The 20,671-nt window shown below is 39.0% G+C and overlaps 1 protein-coding gene across 5 annotated transcripts in view; it reads left to right on the top strand.

Moving 5' to 3' along the window:
* DNAH7 (dynein axonemal heavy chain 7) overlaps nt 1-20,671 on the top strand; it is a 277,543-nt gene that overhangs the window by 119,717 nt on the left and 137,155 nt on the right. For all 5 annotated transcript variants that reach the window (XM_045480573.1, XM_045480572.1, XM_045480576.1 and 2 more), the window contains 8 exons: nt 3,433-3,681; nt 6,553-6,702; nt 9,747-9,929; nt 10,266-10,442; nt 12,520-12,651; nt 14,420-14,644; nt 17,944-18,141; nt 20,202-20,357. In XM_045480573.1, the coding sequence (XP_045336529.1) occupies nt 3,433-3,681; nt 6,553-6,702; nt 9,747-9,929; nt 10,266-10,442; nt 12,520-12,651; nt 14,420-14,644; nt 17,944-18,141; nt 20,202-20,357 (1,470 nt within the window). The remainder of the gene's footprint in view (nt 1-3,432; nt 3,682-6,552; nt 6,703-9,746; nt 9,930-10,265; nt 10,443-12,519; nt 12,652-14,419; nt 14,645-17,943; nt 18,142-20,201; nt 20,358-20,671) is intronic.

Here is a 20,671-nt window from a genome sequence, read left to right as displayed (position 1 = left end):
TTTTTCTAATGTTTATTTATTTTTGAGACAGACACAGAGCATGAGAGGGGGAGGGGCAGAGACAGAGGGAGACACAGAATCCGAAGCAGGCTCCAGGCTCTGAGCTGTCGGCACAGAGCCCCATGCAGGCTTCGAACTCGTCAACTGCGAGATCATGATCTGAGCCAAAGTCAGACGCTCAACCGACTGAGCCACCCAGGCGTCCCGCATAACTGTCACTTTAAATTGGAACAATGACAATTCCTTGTTGCGAGACTATCCCGTGCACTGTAGGACGTTTGGCATCCTTGCCCCCCACCCTCACCCCAGTTTTTACAGACCTTTTTTGTTGTGACGACCAGCACAACTCCACATATTTCCAACTCACATCCTGAAAGGAGAGTGAGGACAACTGGTCTTGGTTGAGAACCACTGGATACCAAATATGTTCTGGGGTTTCAAGGTCAACCATAAGCAATTTGAACAATCTGAGAAGCTATGTTTATTTATTTATCAAACACTGTGGACTTACCGTGGATCAGACACAAGGGCTTTGCTAATAGTAACTTAATGCTCACAATGACCCAGTAGGTAGGGCAGGTGCTGTCATTATCCCTGTTTTACAGATCATTTAACTGAGGCAAAGATAATTAACTTTTATTTATGGCTAGTACATGAGCAAGCGGGAATTTCAACCATGCAGTCAGGCTGTCGAGTGCTCTTGACCACTGTGCTACGATGCTTTTTTCTCCCCTTTATCCCAAGGAAACATATTGCTTTGATAAACTAAGATCAGTTTCTCTATAACAGCGTTTGAAGGATTAAATATAGGGGCAATTAAGTTCATAGTTCGTAAATTCTAAAGTGTAGTTGAAACATGAAGCACTTCTGAATTTTCACTTTTACTTTCACAGTAAAGAAAATAGTTCTTTTTCTCACATAGGTTGCTATAATACTTACAGCTTTAGCAGTTTATAAAGGTATGTTTCTTAGATCTTGCAATCAACTTTATATATTCATATATTCCTATATACTAAATATGGAATCATAATTCTTTCCAATCATACAGTATATGATCGTATCAGGTTCCCAAAGCTGCCATAACAAAGTACCCCAAACTGTTAAGACAACACAAATGTATTCTCTCAAATTTCTAGAGGATAGAAGTCTGAAATCAAACCTCTAGAAAAGACTCCTCTGCCTCTTCTTAGCTTCTGGTGGCTATTGGCAACCCTCGATGTTCCTTGGAGTGGGTTGGCATCGCTCCAATCTCGGCCTCCACATTTACATGGCCTTCCCTGGGTGTACTTGTATTTGAATCTCCGTCTCCTTTCTGCTACAAAGATAGCAGTTATTGGATTTAGGGCCCAGTATAACCTCATCTTAATTTACCTAATTATATGTGCAAAGATCCCATTTCCAAATGAGGTTACATTTTGTGGTTTTTGCATGGGCATGAATTTTTGAGAGAGACTAAGCTGATTAAAATACTAACCACCACAATGATTAAAATGCCTTTGAACTAAGTTTTGTATGTGATATTGAGGTATGGATTAAAGGCATCCTATCTTTATCTTTTCTCCATCAAATTGTCTTTGTTCAGAATGAGATGTTCAAATGTATGTGGGTCTCTTTGTGGACTCCCTGTTCTGTTCCACTGATATATTTGTCTATCATTATAGTAATATGACACTGCATAATCAGCCTTGAAATCAGATAATATTCATCTAACATTTTAACTTACAAGTATTGTAAAACTGTAAAATTTCTAAAAGAAAACAGGAGAAATATTTTGTGACTCTGGGGTAGGCAAAAATTTCTTAAACACAGCACCAAAAGCACAGTGCATAAAACAATAAATTGATAACATATACTCATCAAAATTTTGAAAGACACTGATAAAAGAATGAAAGACAAGTTGCAGTCTAGGAAAAAATATTTGCCAATTAGATATATGACGAAGGAATTGTATGCAGAATATTTAAAGAACGGTTAAAACTTGCCATTAAGAAGATAAACCTATTAGGGGTGCTTGGGTGGCTCAGTTGGTTAAGTGTCTGACTTTGGTTCAGGTCATGATCTCACAGCGTGTGGGTTTGAGCCCCACATCGGGCTCTGTGCTGACAGCACAGAGCCTGGAACCTGCTTCACATTCTGTGTCTCCCTCTCTCTCTGCTTTCTCTCTGCTTTTCTGCTTTCCCATGCTGTCTGTCTCTGTCTTTCAAAAATGATTAGATGTTAAAAAAAAAAAAGGGAAAGAAACCAATTAAAAATAGACAGAAGATTTGAACAGGTACATCACTAAAGAACATCCACATAAAGGAAATAAGCACATACAAAAAATGATAGTTATCAGGAAGTGCAAACTGAAGCCACAGTAAGATAACTGCGACACATCTATGAGTGGGGCTAAAATTAAAAAGACTGGCCATACCAGGGTGCCTTGGGTGACTCTGAGGGTTAAGCATCTGACTCTTGGTTATAGCTCAGGTCGTGATCTCACAGTTGGTGAGCCCCGCATGGTGCTCTGAGCTGCCTGCCAGGGCGAGGCCGGTTTAGGATTCAGTCTCCTCTCTCTCTGCCCCTCCCCCACTCTCATGCACACGCTTCCTTGGGCTCTCTCTCTCTCTCTCTCTGAAAAATAAATACATAAACACTAAAAAAAAGTAGAAAAGACAGACTACTGAAAGTATTTGGGTAAATTTAAATAATACAACCACCTTGGAAAGCAGACACTTTCTTAAAATATTAAAATCATAACCACATTACCCAAGTATTCCACTACTCAGTATTCACCCAAGAGAAGTGAAGGCATTTGTCCATACAAAGACTTGCATATAAATGTTCATAGAAGTTCTGTTTTTAATAGCCCCAAACTGGAAACAATGAAAGGTGTCCATCAACAGGGCTATGGATTTAGAAACCATTATACTTCAATGCAATGTAATACTTATATGCAGTGAGCTATTAACAGATGCTGTCACATGCACAAATCTCCAAATCTTTATGCTGAATAAAAATCAGAAAAAACAGCATCCATAATGTGTAACTTCATCTGTATTAAATTCTAGGCAATACAAATAAAAAAAAAAAAGGTAACAGAAAGGAATTAGTGGTAACTTGGTGACGGAGGTGGGAGGTGGCAGGGAGAGAAGGTAAAGAGGATTACAAAAGGTCACAAGGTGACTTTGGGGAGTGATAGATAGGCTGATTGTCTTGATTGAGTTGATGGTTCCACCTATCGAATTGTAACACTTTAAACATTGTTCATTGTATGTTAGTCTTGATACCTCTAAAAAGCTGTTAAAAATACTGTTGAACTATTTAATGGCTCTATTTCCATCAGTATTAAATATGAGGATGGGAGGAATTTCATCATGTGTACGTATATGTGTGTGGAGAGAGACAGGGTATTGAATGTATAATATAAATCCCCAAATCATTTGTCATCAGGGAATCACCTCAGATTTGTTTCCTGGTGTGAAATTACCAAAACCAGATTACAACGATTTGCTAACAGCTATCAAAGATAACTGTGAGTCCATGAATTTGCAAATGACCAGATTCTTTTCTGAGAAGATACTTCAAATATATGAGATGATGATTGTGCGTCATGGTTTCATGATTGTTGGAGAACCGTTTGGAGGGAAAACCAGTGCATATCGCATCTTAGCAGGAGCACTAAATGACATCTGTGAAAAGGTAGGTGTGGTATTAATGCATCAATTTATTTATGATCAGCTTTGGGGAAGATAGAATGCATGGTCATTTAAAATGATACCTTAGTGGAGGGGCTCCGGGGTGGCCCAGTCAGTTGGGTATCCAACTCTTGATTTCTGCTCAGGTCATGGTCTCAGAGTTCATGGGATTGAATCTCACATCACCTCTGCACTGGCAGCAGGGAGCCTGCTTAGGATTCTCTCTCTCTTCTCCTCTCCTGCTTGTGTGCTCTCTCTCTCAAAATAAATAAACATTAAAAAAAAAAAAAAGATACTTTAATGTAGCAACTTAAAGTCGTGGAAAAAATGAGTCAAAGGGAAAATACTACTAGAAAAGTAATATGAAGCTATTGAGTTTAGCATATAAAGAATACACCATAGATTTGCCTGTCAACCTTTTATTTCTTTTCAATTTTTTTTTATTTATGAAGGTAACACGTTTGTTGTAAAAAAAAAAAAAAGTCTGAAAATCCTAAAAGTTTTCTTTTTATACTTAAAAAGAAATTTTAGAGTGAGAAAGAAAGCACGCATGTGGGGGAGGGGCAGAGGGGAGAGAGTGAGAGAGAGAGAGAGAGAGAGAGATGGGAAAAGGGGAAGAGAGAGAATCCCAAGCAGGCTCCATGCTGTCAGTGCAGAGCCTGATGTGGGGGTCCATCCCATGACCCTGGGATCACGATCTGAGCTGAAATTAAGAGTCAGACATTCAACTGACTAAGCCACCCAGACACCCCTCTTTTTATACTTTTAAGAGAGTATTTTTTATTTCCTGGATGGTTAGTTTTGTAATGCAAACTTCTGTGATTAGCTGCTAGTGGTATTAAAGTGAATGTGTGCTGTGTGTTATATAATACTTACATATGTACATAAATGCAATGAATTCCTATCTTACACATCATGGTTTGGTCTACTTTGAAATGCTCCTTTGAAAGGAATGAGGCTGCTTTTAATTTTCCAACTAATAAAATTTAATTTGCATCTACTTCTTGTATTTTGAAGAGTTTTGTTTCATTCATTTCAACGTTTATAGCCAAATGGGATTTGTGATCATTATATCTTTTTTTTTTTAATGTTCATATTTTTGAGTGAAAGCGTGTGAGCAGGGGAGGGGCAGAGAGAGGGAAACACGAGTCTGAAGCAGGCTCCAGGCTCTGAGCTGTCCACACAGAGCCTGACATGGGTCTCGAACTAACGACCACAAGTTCATGACCTGTGCAGAAGTTGGACACCCAACCGACTGAGCCACCCAGACGCCCCAATGTGATTGTTAGATCTTTCTTGTGGAGTCTCACTAGCCTGTTGCCTTTGAGACAAAAACCTTGTTTTGGTGATAGCAACTTCCTCTGACAAAGATGGTAGAGCTTTCCCATACTTCTGGATTTAGGACGATGCCTTCCTTGTCAGCCCCTTGGTGGGCACAGAGAAGTATGCAAAGCCTCAAAGCTTGTTTTACTGCTTAGTGATCTTTCCACGTCTTTATTCGAGTTTGGTGGTTTGTGTCCCAAGCCCCGAGGGGGTGGGCAGAAGGCAATGTTGGGAAGAGTTGCACATGTTATGTTGCTGTGTATATAAAAAAAGAAATGATGGGGCGCCTGGGTGGCGCAGTCGGTTGGGCGTCCGACTTCAGCCAGGTCATGATCTCGCGGTCCGTGAGTTCGAGCCCCGCATCAGGCTCTGGGCTGATGGCTCAGAGCCTGGAGCCTGTTTCCGGTTCTGTGTCTCCCTCTCTCTCTGCCCCTCCCCCATTCATGCTCTGTCTCTCTCTGTCCCAAAAATAAATAAACGTTGGAAAAAAAAAAAAAAAAAGAAATGACTACTAACAGAGCACAGGGGATTTATGGGGCAGTGAAACTATTCTGTACGATAGTGTAATGATGGATATGTGCCATTGTGTGTTTGGCAGAACTCATAGAATGTATAACACACGAGTGACCCTTAATGTAAACCATGGACTTTAATTAGTAATAATGTATCAATATCAGTTCATTATTCATAATAATATACCAGCCCAATGCAAGGCTTTAATAATAGGGGAAACTGGGTGAGGGGGGGTTGGTGGTGAGTGGGCAGAGGGAATCTATGTGAAACTACAGAGATCTGAGTTTACACTCAATTTCTCTGTAAATCTAAAGCTACTCTAAGAAAATAACATCTATTAATTAAAAACATGAAAAGCTTATGCCCCAAGGGGTGTTAACATCTCTTGTATAATTCCCACACGGGCTTCAAGGTTCTGGTCAAAACTGACAATCTGCCAATATTAACTTTTCCATTCTGTGAGAATGGAACATGGTTAGATCTTTTAATTTTCTCTCAGAGAATATTTGGTAGCAGGAGTCGGCAATTACAGCCCAAATTTGGCCCCGAGCCTATTTTTCTAACACCAATGAGCTTAGAATGGTGGTAACACTTTTTAACGTTTGTTTAAAAAAAAAAAAATGGAAAGAAAGAAAAGAAACAGAGAAGAATATGTGAGCGGCTGTTTGTAACCTGAAAGCCTATAATATTTACTGCCTGACCCTTAACAAAAAATTTTGCCACGTTTCATTGTTGTTTTAGATTTACAGTTCTGTAAGTATTTAGATTTATAGCTAATTTATTACTGAGTATTTTATGAGTTTTTAAAACTATGGTAAACAGTATTTGTAAAAATTTAATTTTTTCAGTTGTTCATTGGCACTGTGTAAATACAACCAGTCTTTGTATATGGACTTCATATGCTGGAACTTTGTTAAATGCATTCCTTATTTCTGGGAGTTTCTTTGTAGAGTCTAGGATTTTCTACATATACAGTCCTGCTTTTCTATGAATAGACAGTATCCTTCTAAATGGATAATGTATTTTTTTTTCCTTTAAGGGGTTAATGGAAGAGAACAAGGTTCAAATTACTGTTTTAAATCCCAAGTCTGTCACCATGGGTCAGTTGTATGGACAGTTTGATGTAGTGTCTCACGAGTGGTCCGATGGCATCCTTGCTGTCAGTTTTAGGGCATTTGCTTCTTCACCGGTAAGTACTGACACTTCAGCGTGCACACTTTGAAAGACTGTGATAGTCCTTTCTGACAGATGTCTGATGTGTTTTTCAGTTGTTCCAAACAAACATTTATATTTCTAGTTCAAGCTCAAGGTGTTTATTTACAACACGGTCCCAGATCGTCTGGCACTGTTTCTGCCAGCATCGGCAGCACCTACAAAGATGCCAGACGATGCCAGATGCTGGCAAAGATGCCAGATGCTGGCGAGGGCCTTTGCCTGGGTGTGCAGAGAAGAGGGCACGAGAAAGAGGTCAGGGAAAAAGCACTCCTGGGTCTCTTTTTTCAGGCTAACTGACACAGGAAGGAGAACAGCTGAATATCGTGATCCTTTTGCTCCTTCAGGAACGTTCTTCCATTGCCCACTTTTTAGACTGCTGTCTCTGTCACACCCACGAGTTGTTAGGCATATTCCAGTTCGCAGAGAAGAAATTGCAGACCTTTACAAAACAATGTCTTCAAGTTCCAATACTTTTGCCCTACTTGTTCGGAAGAGAATGGGCTGCTGGAAAGTGTAGGAGGTGAGGGATGAGCCAGCTGTGCTGACTGATGTGAGTGAGAGTGGGCATTTACCTACTCCTGGATTATTCTGCTGAGCAGCGGTTGCCCGCTCTTCCAAGAAAGAGTCCATAGACCAGGAAATGTTAACTTGGTTGCCACATGTTAGCAGGCTGTCCACAGAATGTGATCATGTGGGAGAGAGCTTGCTAAGTCTGGTCTTAAAGAAGAAGGGCCTAGGCTAGAGACACTTAATTTATTGAATCTTTTTCAAATAAATATTTCCTTTATTCTGACTACCTTACGTCTTGACTTTGGTGCTCTTTATTCACTTAAGGACCTGACTAATCATTATTCTTTAATCAGTGTGATAATAGAAAAATGTCATATCTCAACTCTGCTCTTAATGGCTGAAGGAACTTGGGCAATGAGTGACATAAGGATTGGCTTTCATGGGACAGAGATCTTGCCCAGTACCAGGCTTTATTAGTAATTTCAAGGATAAAAGTAATTGTGAGGCAAACAGACACGTTGGGACCATTGATATAACTTCTCAGTTTCTTTGTTTTCACAGTGGATACACTCTGGCCCAGATTAACACATGGCATCTGTAGATAATGTATGCAGTTACATTATTTGTACAGAAATAATTATGAGATCTCTCCCATTGTACATCCAGTTACATAGCACATATTACATTTTCCAGAGAGCTTTGTCCCATAAATAGTCTCAGAGAGGTTAAGGAGCTGACCCAAAGTCTCCTAGCTGGTAAGTAGTAAAGTCAAATGAAAAGCAAGTTCTTTCAGACCGTAGAGCCCAACATCTTGCTGTTACATGGTGGTGTTACCCAAAGCGAAGATTAGCAGGCATGGGAAGCCAACAGTGCAAGGGAAAGTTGCTCTCAAGGTGACTTCTGAGGTATGGGCTCTTCTCAAGGTGACTTCCGGGGTACAGGCTCTTCTCAAGGTGACTTTTGGGGTCTGGGCTCTTCTCAAGGTGACTTTTGGGGTCTGGGCTCTTCTCAAGGTGACTTCCAAGGTATGGGCTCTTCTCAAGGTGACTTCTGAGGTACGGGCTCTTCTCAAGGTGACTTCCAGGGTATGGGCTCTTCTCAAGGTGACTTCTGAGGTACGGGCTCTTCTCAAGGTGACTTCTGGGGTCTGGGCTCTTCTCAAGGTGACTTCCGGGGTATGGGCTCTTCTCAAGGTGACTTCCGGGGTACGGGCTCTTCTCAAGGTGACTTCTGGGGTCTGGGCTCTTCTCAAGGTGACTTCCAGGGTCTGGGCTCTTCTCAAGGTAACTTCCGGGGTACGGGCTTTTCTCAAGGTGACTTCTGGGGTCTGGGCTCTTCTCAAGGTGACATCTTCTCAAGGTGACTTCCGGGGTATGGGCTCTTCTCAAGGTGACTTTTGGGGTCTGGGCTCTTCTCAAGGTGACTTCCAGGGTCTGGGCTCTTCTCAAGGTAACTTCCGGGGTACGGGCTTTTCTCAAGGTGACTTCTGGGGTCTGGGCTCTTCTCAAGGTGACATCTTCTCAAGGTGACTTCCGGGGTATGGGCTCTTCTCAAGGTGACTTTTGGGGTCTGGGCTCTTCTCAAGGTGACTTCCGGGGTCTGGGCTCTTCTCAAGGTGACTTCCGGGGTACGGGCTCTTCTCAACGTGACTTCTGGGGTACGGGCTCTTTTCAAGGCGACTTCTGGGGTATGGTCTCTTTCTTGCTTCCTGGCTCAGAGAGTGGGTATGGGGTGGCCTAAGCCCATGACAGGTGTGCTGTCTTGTACATTAAAGCAGTTGTCCACAGGGACTGAGAAGGTGTTAAGATGGATCCAAATCCCTCACCACTTCAACGCAAATCACGTTTGCTGAAAGTGAACCAAGGCAGCATCCGTGTGCCCAAAAAAGCTGATTCGTAAGCTGTGGAAAGTAGAATCAGCTTTTGTACTCTCCAGCAGCTACCTAGCCACTCCTTAATATTTGTTGAGCTTTTACTGTATTCCAGACAATGAGCAAATATTTTCATATTTATCATTGTGAAACTGAATCTTATACTAATGTCCCGTATCGCCATAAAACCATTCAACCCAAGAGGGGTATGAATGTGTGTGAATTCATTCAGCGGAGGGAAGAAAAAACTTGACTTAGCACGTAAGAGTAATTAATCTGTATGAACATAATACTGCATAGAATCAGGTAATTTCAATGAAAATTCTGTTTTCACTGACAATTATATATTTTTTTATTTGTAATACTTTCCAAAACATGTTACATGTGAGTTCAGAAACGTTGGAAAAGATGGAATCTTGAGAACAGATGTTATATTTCTGTCTTGTCCATGGCACATAAAGGCTTCTTTCGTGACTTTCTCTCCGTACACACATACACACTGTATTCAAAAGACACCTTTACATTTTCATGGTGAAATTAATTTTAGGAGTTACATGTTTAAATTTTGAAACATTGCACTGTTTCCTTACATTATCACTATTAATTTTTCCCTTGTATTCATCAAATGCATATACCAGACGCCAGATAGGAAATGGTTAATTTTTGATGGGCCAGTAGATGCAGTGTGGATCGAGAATATGAATACGGTGCTGGATGACAACAAAAAGCTCTGTCTGATGAGTGGGGAGATTATTCAAATGTCACCACAAATGAATCTTATTTTCGAACCAATGGATTTGGAAGTTGCTTCTCCTGCCACTGTGAGTCCTCAATGTTGACATCTTATACATTTGAAATGTTATAAATGTTTTTATAAGGAACTTTGACTTTAAATGAAACATATTATAATTCATTGTAACAGTACTCTAAGAACAGGCATAGCTGTTGACCTACCTTGATCAATTTAAGAGTCAGGGATTTTTTTCCTTTTTGTCTAGAACCATTGGAAAAGTCACACATAAAAATTTAGGTCGTGAAGTAACATAAAATTAAGCTTCTTTTTAGGAATTTTCTGCAGGTTTTAAGAAAGGGATGTACCATGTCATATTTCTGACAGAAGCATTACCTTGATGGTAAACAATTATTCTTTTTTCCAGGTTTCCAGATGTGGTATGATTTACATGGAGCCTCACATGTTAGGCTGGAGACCACTAATGTTGTCTTGGATAAATCTTTTACCTGCTGTGATTAGTATTATTCAGAAAGAATTTATAATAGGCTTATTTGACAGAATGGTCCCAGTGTCTGTTGAATTTATTAGAAAGCATACGAAGGTAAGAGGAACGAGAATTTTAAGACTTAAACAATAAGTGGAAAATCCAAATTAGCCAAATATATTCATTTTAATGTCTGTGGTCAATGTCAACTCTCAGGTATTAAGATAACTGTTTTAACTAAAAACCTTTTTCTGATTAAAGTAAAAAGATTTTAACTTATATACTTATTCTTCAAAACAAAGTTTAATTTTATTTTTATTTTTTTTTAATTTGTAATGTTTATTTTAGTTTGAGAGAGAGAGAAAGCACATGAGAGCACATGAGGGAGAGGGTCAGAGAGGGAGGGGGGTACCAAGGATCTGAAGCAGGCTGACAGCAGAGAACCGGATGCTGGGCTCTAACCCGTGAACCGCGAGATCATGCCCTGAGCCGAAATCAACCACCTAACATAACCGCCTGAGCCACCCAGGTGCCCCCCAGAAAAATTTTAAAAGAAGCATTTTAAAGTTTGAGAAGATGTATGGATGCTACTCTCTTACCTCTTAAAAAAAAAAAAAAAAGTCTTAAAGGTCCACTTAACCACATCTGGATGAAAATACCTAAAAATGTTATCTCTCATTTCTCAGAGACTATTATATTCTAGTTTCCATTTTTAGAATTTTCTTTGTTTTTTAAAGTTCCTAGAATAAATCTATGTTATAACCAGCAAAGGGACCATTTTTAAAAGTAATTCATTTATTAAATCTAAAGAATTAGATAGTGGGTAATGATGGAGGAACATGTTACTGCTCTAGGCCTGCTAAATGAGGAATCCACTATATTTAGCATGAGTGTATCTACTTGTTTAGAGATTACTGTTGTTGACTTGGGCTCTGGAGCAAACATAGGGACACAGGGCTGGTATTTCTCCTACTGTTGGAAATCTAAGAGAAGAAGGCATGAGTTTGGCTCACAGTACAGAAAAAGGAAAGCGGAATTTAAAAATCATGCCAGTGGATATTGCCTAAAGAGAAAATGCAGAGAAAAAAAGATAAGAGAGCAAAGAATACAATGCCAGACCTGGCTGCAATCTCGGGAAGAGAAGAGGGCATTTTAAGAAGCAGGTAGTCAGTATTATGGGAAACTCCCAAGAGGTCAAGGCAGAAAATGTTTGGCACATGGCCTTGGATTTGGCAAGTGAGAAGATCATGGGGAGAAGCATGGCCCAAACATTTTCAGGAAAGAGGCAAGTCTGCTCTGGCAGCTCACTGAGGAACGGACCGGGGGCGGGGGGGGGGGGCACTGGCACAACAGGGGCGGACACATCTCTTCCAAGGAGTGTGGATGTTACAAAATTAAAAAAAAAAAAAAAAGAGGGAAAGAAACCTTGAAATTTGTTGAAGATATGAAGTAATCATGTTTCAAAAACAGTTAAACTTGTAGAATAAGCTACAGGTTCCCCCCCCCATCCCCGGCGTTGTCAGAGAATGTAGGTATTGCAAATAAATGAATTTTCCACGTAATAACTAAACTTTTCAATAGCAAAAGAGAAAAAAAAAACATGCTTTTATTACAAGCTTCTAAAATGTACTATGTACTTTTGTCCTCTCTTAAAGAAATTATGAGTTCCTCTTAGCTACTATGTAGTAATGAGTGTCTTATTTTTAGCAACAGCCGTTTGTATTTTAGGGGGGCATCAGTAATACTTAGTCCCATCCTTAGAAACTCGGTTGTCATTTCTGCCTGTTTCTACTGGGACAGTGGCTGAAGATGAAGTCAGCTGCTCCTAATCTTCAGTTCCAATTAACTTTCAGAGAGTTAATTCTCACACAGTAACTGTGAAGCAATACCCCTCTAAAGGTTGGAGGAGAGCTCGGAGGCAAGAAGACACGTGTTTATGAAGAACTTGCTATGTGATGCATGGTGCTAGGACCTATGTACAGGACAACACATCCAGTGTCACTACACTCTAGACAAGGGAATTAATCCGTGCCTCAGTTTTCCTACCTATAGAGCTAGAATTATAATCATGCCTTTTCATAAGTACTACAGCTATGAGGACAAAGTAAGTTCAATAAATATTAGTTGATGCTATTTTAATTAGTGCCTAATTTAAGTTAATTTGTTCTATAGACTTTTCCCCCTGATTTTTCAGGAATTATCTCCTACTTCAGACACAAACTTAGTCCGATCCTTAATGAATCTAATAGACTGTTTTATCGATGACTTTGCTGATGCAGTCAAAGTGAAAGAGAGAAATGACCGAGAAATGTATTCTTTATTGGAGGTAAGGTCCATTGCCTTTGAATCCTGCTGTAGAAAGGCATCTACTGCTTTCCCCAGTGCTTCCTCATTAATGAACTTCATTTCTCCCCCGGAAATGGGGGCTGGACTGTGGGTGGTAGCTGAACAGCAAGGAAAAAGTCAGGCCCCAAATAGTAGGTCCTTGGAGGAACCTCCTCAACTGGCAGTTCTATGGCCTCATGAGGTTTGGGTGAAACCCACTGACACCCTTAGATCTGCTACTGGAATCTTCAGTCACGTAACCAGCCTCAGAAATGATCAACCCCCAAAATAGCAATGACCATTTGATAAGATTCACCTCCCTCCCCTTCAACCTGCAAATCATAATAACTCTTTGCGTTTTTTCCTTGCTCTTCTTTGCTTTTTCTTTTAAGTTTCTTTATTTTGAGAAAGAGGGAGCACATGTGAACAGGTGTAGGGACAGAGAGAGAGCGAGAGACAGAGACAGAGAGAGAATCCCAAGCAGGCTCCGTGCTATATAAGCACAGAGCCCGATACAGGGCTGGATCCCAGGAACCATGAGATCACGACCTAAGCCAAAATCAAGAGTCAGATGCTCAACTGACTGAGCCACCCAGATGCCCCATTTTTCTTGAGATTTAAGCGCTTAAAATGTATATATGCATATACAAATCTACATCAGGATTGAGGAAAGGAAGAAAATATGTATAAACATATTTTTAAAATAGGAATAAAATTATCAACAGACCTTGAATATTCCTTAATAAAAAATTATGTACTGCTAATGGTAGCATTTCTAATGTGGTCAATATGTTGCTCTTATTACTTACATTCTATTAAATAAATTAATTTTTAATTTAGTTTTAAAGAGTTTCTGGAGAGAAACAACCTGTGAGTAATCTAGGAGCAGGTGCACAGTGTCGAAGTAGAGTCCACAACTTTTATGAGCATAGTCAAGATTGTGTTTGTTTTGGCATTATAAAGGGGATTTGAGGAGCTCAGTTGGTTTCAGTGTCCGACTTCAGCTCAGGTCATGATCTCATGGTTCATGAGTTCGAGCCCCACATTGGGCTCTGTGCTGACAGCTCAGAGCCTGGAGCCTGCTTGGGATTCTGTGTCTCCCTCTCTCTCTGCCCCTCTGTTGCTCATGCTCGGTCTCTCAAAAATAAATGTTAAAAAAATTTTTTTAAAAAGAAGCGGATTTCATTTTAAAGCAAACTAGTAAGTTTTCTTATTTAGTGGTGGGTCTTGTCATCTACTCTGTTTTCCTGCCTAAGCCTGGTAAGAAGAAAGCTTACAGAATGGCAGTTCTAGTTTATGCATTCGTTGCTCAGATTATTACAACAGGTAAATAAATGAATATAAATATGTTCTGCTTTTACGAAAACACTATCAAAATTTAAATTTAAAAAGCAGGTTTATTGTGGATTGATTATTCCTTATTAAAATATGCCTTCATGAAAAGTTATCTCAATGTTCTTTTTTAATATCAGGGTCCTGCCACTTACTTAAAATTTCATATGATTTACCAGACTAATCATTCTGAGGTTTCACAATGCCTAGAATTATACTTTGCATTATATTATCTTTTCTGATAGCAAGATTTTTCTAAAGCATGCAATTTGGTTTTTAAAAATCTAATTATTATAAAATCCTGAGATAACTTACTATTATATGTTAGTTTATTCATTTTCTTTCAAAGATATTAATCTGGCTGATCTGATTCAAGCTTCAAGAATACATTAAAGTCCTTTTTTAATGCACTCTATCTTCTCATCTCTCCGATGCAGGGCATTTTTCTATTTTCGTTGATCTGGTCCGTCGGAGCGTCTTGTAATGATGATGATAGGTTGAGATTTGATAAGATTCTTCGAGAACTAATGGAAGGCCCAATTTCAGAACTAACTCAAAATAAGTTTAAATTACTGAGCGGTACGGAACAAACGTCTTCAAAAGCATTAACTGTCCCATTTCCTGAAAAAGGAACAATTTATGATTATCAATTTGTCACTGAGGTAAGAACTCTGAAGCAAGATGTACAACATTATAGCACATAATGGCTCTGGGGCCACCTTGTCACCACTGTTTACCTTGAGAGTCAACATGGAGTAGTAAAGGAAGTTGCTTTGGCTTTGAAGTTGGATACCTCTGGGTTTCAGTCCTAGTAACGCCACTTTCTTTCTGTAGAACCTGGGACTAGTTTATTAATCTTTCTGATTCTTGCTTTTCTCTTTGATAAAATGAGATAAATAATAACACCTGATGGGCCTATTGTATTCATTAAATAAAATTACACATTAGGACATCTAGTCCAGCAGTAGGTACATTTTGCTTTAAGATACCTCTTGGAGATTCATTTGGTTCATGTTAGCATATCACAGATGGTAAGAAGCCCTGTAGGGCCATAGCTGGGTTAGTGTTAATTCAGCACTTCGCAAATGAATTGGACAATAAAACCTGGGTGGTGTTTGTTCACCTGTATGTGTGTGACAGCTATAAGTACTGTATTGAGGACATTTAAAAATCCATAATGTTTAAATATGGAGCTTCAGGTGAAATTGGATCATACTATATCCCCAGAGGGCAGTTTTATATCCTCTTCTCCCATTAATAAATAGAACACCTTTCTATCTCATTAGTATTTCTTTAATAAACTTATTTTTCTAAGCCTCCGTAGATTCTATTATCTGAGGACCACGATCTAGCCCAACAGTTTCCTACTGTTAGATGTTGAACTGTTTTTGTTGTTTCTTAGTTTTTCTGCTTTGGTGAATATTCTTGTATACAAGCCATGTGTACATATCTGATTTTTTCTTTAAGATAAATTCCTAGAGGGGCACCTGGGTGGCTCAGTTGGTTGAGTGTCAGACTCTTGGTTTTGGCTCACGTCATGATCTCACAGTTTTATGGGTTCGAGCCTGCATTGGGTTCTGCCCTGACAACACAGAGCCTGCTTGGGATTCTCTCTTCCTCCTGCTTTCTGCCCCTCCCCCACTCATGCTGTCTCTGTCTCTCTCAAAATAAATAAATAAGCAATAAACTTAAAAATTTTTTAAGTAAAAAAGAGAAGTTCCTAGAAAAGGAATTTGCTATATCAATTTTTAAATTTTTATGGTTTTTGAGGTATATTACCAGCCTTACCTCAGAAGAGATTCTTCACCCTGTCAACTGCAAGATATTATCCTTTCATTTTTCCTAATTTTATTTTATTTCCAATTACTAACAATAGCCTGCATTTTCAGAGCACTTTGAAGTTTATTAAGCTTTTCCACAATCATTTCTATTTGTTTCCCAATATCTCAGTGAAATAAGAAAGATAGTATTATTTTGCAAATCTTCCCGTTGAGGAAATTAGGGCTCAGAGATAGGTGATTTTCCCAGTATCACAAAATCTCTAAGGGCATATCCACTCCAGGTTTTCTGACTCTTAACTTTTCCTTCCTCATATGGTGGCAAAAGATCCATGTTAGAAAAGATCATCAAAAATATGAGAAGGAGGGGACCTGCGTGGCTCAGTCAGTTAAGCATCCAACTTTGGCTCAGGTCATGATCTCGCAGCTTATAGGTTCAAGCCCCACATCGGTCTCTGTGCTGATAGCTCAGAGCCTGGGGCCTTCTTCAGATTCTCTGTCTCCCTCTCTCTCTCTGGCCCTCCCCTGCTCACTCTCTGTCTCTCTTTCTCAAAAATGAATATACTTAAAAAAAAAGAATATGGGAAGGAAATTGTTATTTTCATCAGTTCTAGAAAGTTCTAGAAATGTCTTTGTAATACAGTTTTCACATGTGATATGAGTTCACCGTCCTCAAAAAAAAATCTGTACTATCCGCAAAGCACTGTGCCAGAGGGTACAAGAATGAATAAGGCACAGAGCTGCCCTTGATGAGTTCATAACTTCTTCAGAAGAGTGTCATGTGACACTCTAAGCCAAAAGAGTGCCATGTGGGAAGGTCTAGGAACCCAGGTCATGTAGGGAAACAGTAGGTCCATCGATGAGACTGGCCTGTGGAACACGTAAAGATATAAGGAAGGAGGGCCTGAATTCTGATATGCTTTAAATGACCAGGAGCTTAAATTTGATTTTGCAAGAATGGAGAGACCAGTGATGTTTTTCTAAGGTGAGAGAGTTAACATGATATCTTTGAAAATTTTTGTTCTAAACACTGTATAGCAAGCACAACAAACACTGTTGACAAGTTAATTGGATACAAAGATGCAGTATAATGTTAAGTCATGATAATAATCTCACGTTAAGAAATCTTGTCTATTCTAGATAGCTGTTGCACAGCAATGTGAATATAGTTAAAACTACTGAACTGTATACTCAAAAAAATGGTTGAAGGTATATTTTAGGTATTTTTTTAACCACAATTTACAAAAATCTCACCTGAAATGATAAGCTGATGTTTGTTATAAATACCATTATAAAAGCATAAGCAGGGGCGCCTGGGTGGCACAGTCGGTTAAGCGTCCGACTTCAGCCAGGTCACGATCTCGCGGTCCGCGAGTTCGAGCCCCGCGTCGGGCTCTGGGCTGATGGCTCAGAGCCTGGAGCCTGTTTCCGATTCTGTGTCTCCCTCTCTCTCTGCCCCTCCCCCGTTCATGCTCTGTCTCTCTCTGTCCCAAAAATAAATAAACGTTGAAAAAAAAATTAAAAAAAAAAATTTAAAAGCATAAGCAGAGGTGACTGGGTGGCTCAGTTGGTTAAACATTTGACTTTGACTCAGGGCATGATCTCAAGATTCAAGAGTTTGAGCCTTGCATTGGGCTCTCTGCTGTCAGCACAAAGCCTGCTTCAGATCCTCTGTCCTCTTCCCTCTCTTTCTCTCTCTCGGTCTCTCTCTCTCTCTCTCCCCCTCAAAAATAAAAAAAAATAGACATAAAAAATAAAAAATATTAAAGTATAAGCAACATGCAGCTGATGTTCTAGGGAAATAAGTGCTATATTGGTTAACACTATGGAATAAAATTCTTTACTCTTTAATGCATTAATTAGTCCAGTTTTCTCAATCTAACATTTGGCCAAAATAGCTGATCTTTGGGTTGACGTAATCAGTGGTTTCAGGGCATTAAAAAAACCACAGCATTGCCATTTCATTTTGATTCATATAAAAGCCTCGTTTCTTCTCAATTTAGCACAAAGTTTAACTTTCAAATTCAGGGTGAAGTGTTTTAAAGGCTAAAAACAAATGTATAAGCATCAGTGTTTTGTTTTGGTCTTGATCTTTGATCTTTTCTACAGTGGCACAGGAGTACAGAGCTTTTAAAAGTATTTTATAATATAACATTCACCGTTTGGCTATTTATTATGAACAGGGAATAGGAAAATGGGAACCATGGGTAAAAAAATTGGCAGAAGCTCCTCCAATTCCTAAGGATGTGATGTTTAATGAAATCATTGTACCAACTCTGGACACAGTTCGATACTCTGCATTAATGGAATTGTTAACCACCCATCAAAAGCCTTCAATATTTGTAGGACCAACAGGAACTGGAAAGAGTGTTTATATCATTGTAAGTATTAGAGAAATCTACATGTTAAAAGGTACATTAATATTCCTAAGAATGTTATTTTGTAAACTACGTGTAATAGTAAACTTCATATTTTTTAAACATTCCAATATTTTGATGTTGTAGCCACAGAGAATTTTTTAGTAACTGCCTATTTTAGAAAATGGACTAAAGATATGCTATTTTGCATCATTAAATTATTGTACCTTTTTAAAGGTATTTTTAAAGGTATTTTAATAAAAATAGCTTGTTGAGGATGAAGAAGTTCATATCTGTTGAAAGGAAGGGGTGTTTTAATTAATTACACTTGATATTTAATTTTCAAAATTATTTAATATAAGAAGGATTATTATGTAGTAATAAGACTGTTTGACTTCTGTAATGATTCCCATTGTGTGTTTGTTTAAAAAAAAAAATACTAGCTGCTATAACAGATAATGCCCCAAATCTCAGTAGCTTTACACAGTCTGTGTTCCTTTGTGTTTAGAGGGTCATATTGAACAAAGACTAGTTCTCGCCTCTAGTTTCAGATTTCTGAAGGCAGAAAGCTGCCTGGAGCTGTCAGTAAGTATCCCCAGCTTTGGCAGGACAAGTGAGTGCAAGTTTCCCAGGGGCAAGTGGACAATGTGGAAGATAAGTGGACTTCAGCCTTCTTGGGACTCCATTCTAGATGACTACCCACAGCAGTGCCGCAGTGTGGAGCCCCATTACTTTCCTTATGGCAGAGAACTGCTTGGTGTGGGTATCCCTTTGGAGTTTCTAAAGAATTTGCAGATCTGCTCCTCTGAGTAAGCATTTAGAAGCTTTCCACGACAGCAGGCAAGACCACATTATCCAAGAGGAAACCACAGTGATGCCAGTGGGATAGGACTTTTGCCTATCTTCCTCTAGCTCTGTCCCCCACCCAGCTGCGGGGTGGGAAGAAGATGGGAAAAAGGGAAAGGAGCCCGAATGAGCCATCAGTGATCCCTCCCCCATTGCAGATTCTCAGTCAACTCACATTCCCCCAATTATGATAGTTCCTGTTTCTAGTTCTTTATTGATTTTTATCTTTTTATGTAATCTGTCAATCCTTTTGGAATATATTTAGGCATATGGTTAAATAATTGTCCTGATAACATTTATTGAATAATATCTTTTAGAACATACTGAAACGAAACCCTCATTATAATTTAAATGCTGTGTACATCAGGAAATATCCAACAGCAGAGATGGAGAAGTTTTAAACTGAGATTTTAAATTAAGGTGTTGGTTTGGCCAAGGTTAAAAATCAATCTTGCTGAAAGTATACAGAAAGCTGAGGGATTTACCCAAGATACCATCAAGAGTCAAGGAATGGAGACTTGATAAGGTTAAAGGCAATGGTTGGAGAAAAATAAACCCATTTGTCATTTATACCCTCATTCCAAATTCAGCCCAGGCAAAACAAACAAACAAAAAAACACTACTTTTTACAAAATGGGGAATGTACTTTGCATCTTATTTTGTAATCTGCTTTTTCTACCTAATCTATTGTAAATATTTTCCTATTTAATTATTCTTTTACAAGATGATTTGTAAAACACAACGTCTTGGTTAAGAATCATTGTAATTGCACCTGCTTTCCGGTGAAATCCATTTTGAAAATACGGTTATATTATTTAAGCTTCCTAACTTCTAGTCTGATAACTTGGTGTTTCAGTGGAAAGATAACAGACTATAATAAAAAGAACACTTATCTGGTGAGAGATGCATAGTGATCTTAATTCTTCCCCCTTCCCCCATCCCTGAGACCTTAAACGAGTTTCTTAGCCTCTGAGTCCCCATGATCTCTTGTTAAGAAGGAATGTGTACTCTGTGTGGTGGCTTTGGAAATCAGAGAGGCCATATGCATGGGGCCTGGACAAATAGAGACACCACTGATACAGTAACTGTTATTTCTATTGATTCCATCCCTTTTTTCACATTGTTACGACACTCTAAGTGTAGATTCAGGTGTGTCAATACTTTTGCTTAGTGTTTATTTTCAAAAGTCAGAGCATAATTCCAAACTATGGCTCATTTTATTATTTCCTATTATATAGAATTTTCTTTTAAATCAACTCAGCAAAGACATCTACAAGCCTCTGATAATTAACTTCTCAGCACAAACTACAGCAGCTCAAACTCAGAATATCATCATGTCAAAATTGGACAAAAGAAGAAAGGGAGTTTTTGGCCCTCCTTTGGGCAAGAGAATGGTAATTGCTCTGTTTCTATATGTATGGCACAGCACTGGTCCACTTCGCTGACCCTGCTACAGTCAGAAAAATGAAACAAGATAGACTAAAACTTGGTATCTTTTTGTACACTGTTTTTTAATCACAAATTTTGATTAAGTTTCCCTAAAAGTGTGTTCATATTTGCATTTGCATTAGACTACTTGACATTAAAAACAAGCACTTGCCCTTTGAATTAAAAGTAAAATATTCATCTGGGAAATTATCTACCTTTCTACTTCTCTGATTAACATTTCTATTCAGCCATCTATGCTGCTTGCTCCTCTAGACCTTTA

Source organism: Leopardus geoffroyi, chromosome C1, assembly GCF_018350155.1.
Source record: "Leopardus geoffroyi isolate Oge1 chromosome C1, O.geoffroyi_Oge1_pat1.0, whole genome shotgun sequence".
In the NCBI taxonomy this organism is placed as follows: domain Eukaryota; kingdom Metazoa; phylum Chordata; class Mammalia; order Carnivora; family Felidae; genus Leopardus; species Leopardus geoffroyi.
The sequence above is the reverse complement of the archived record's forward strand: the minus strand, read 5'-3'. Positions and strand labels throughout refer to the sequence as shown.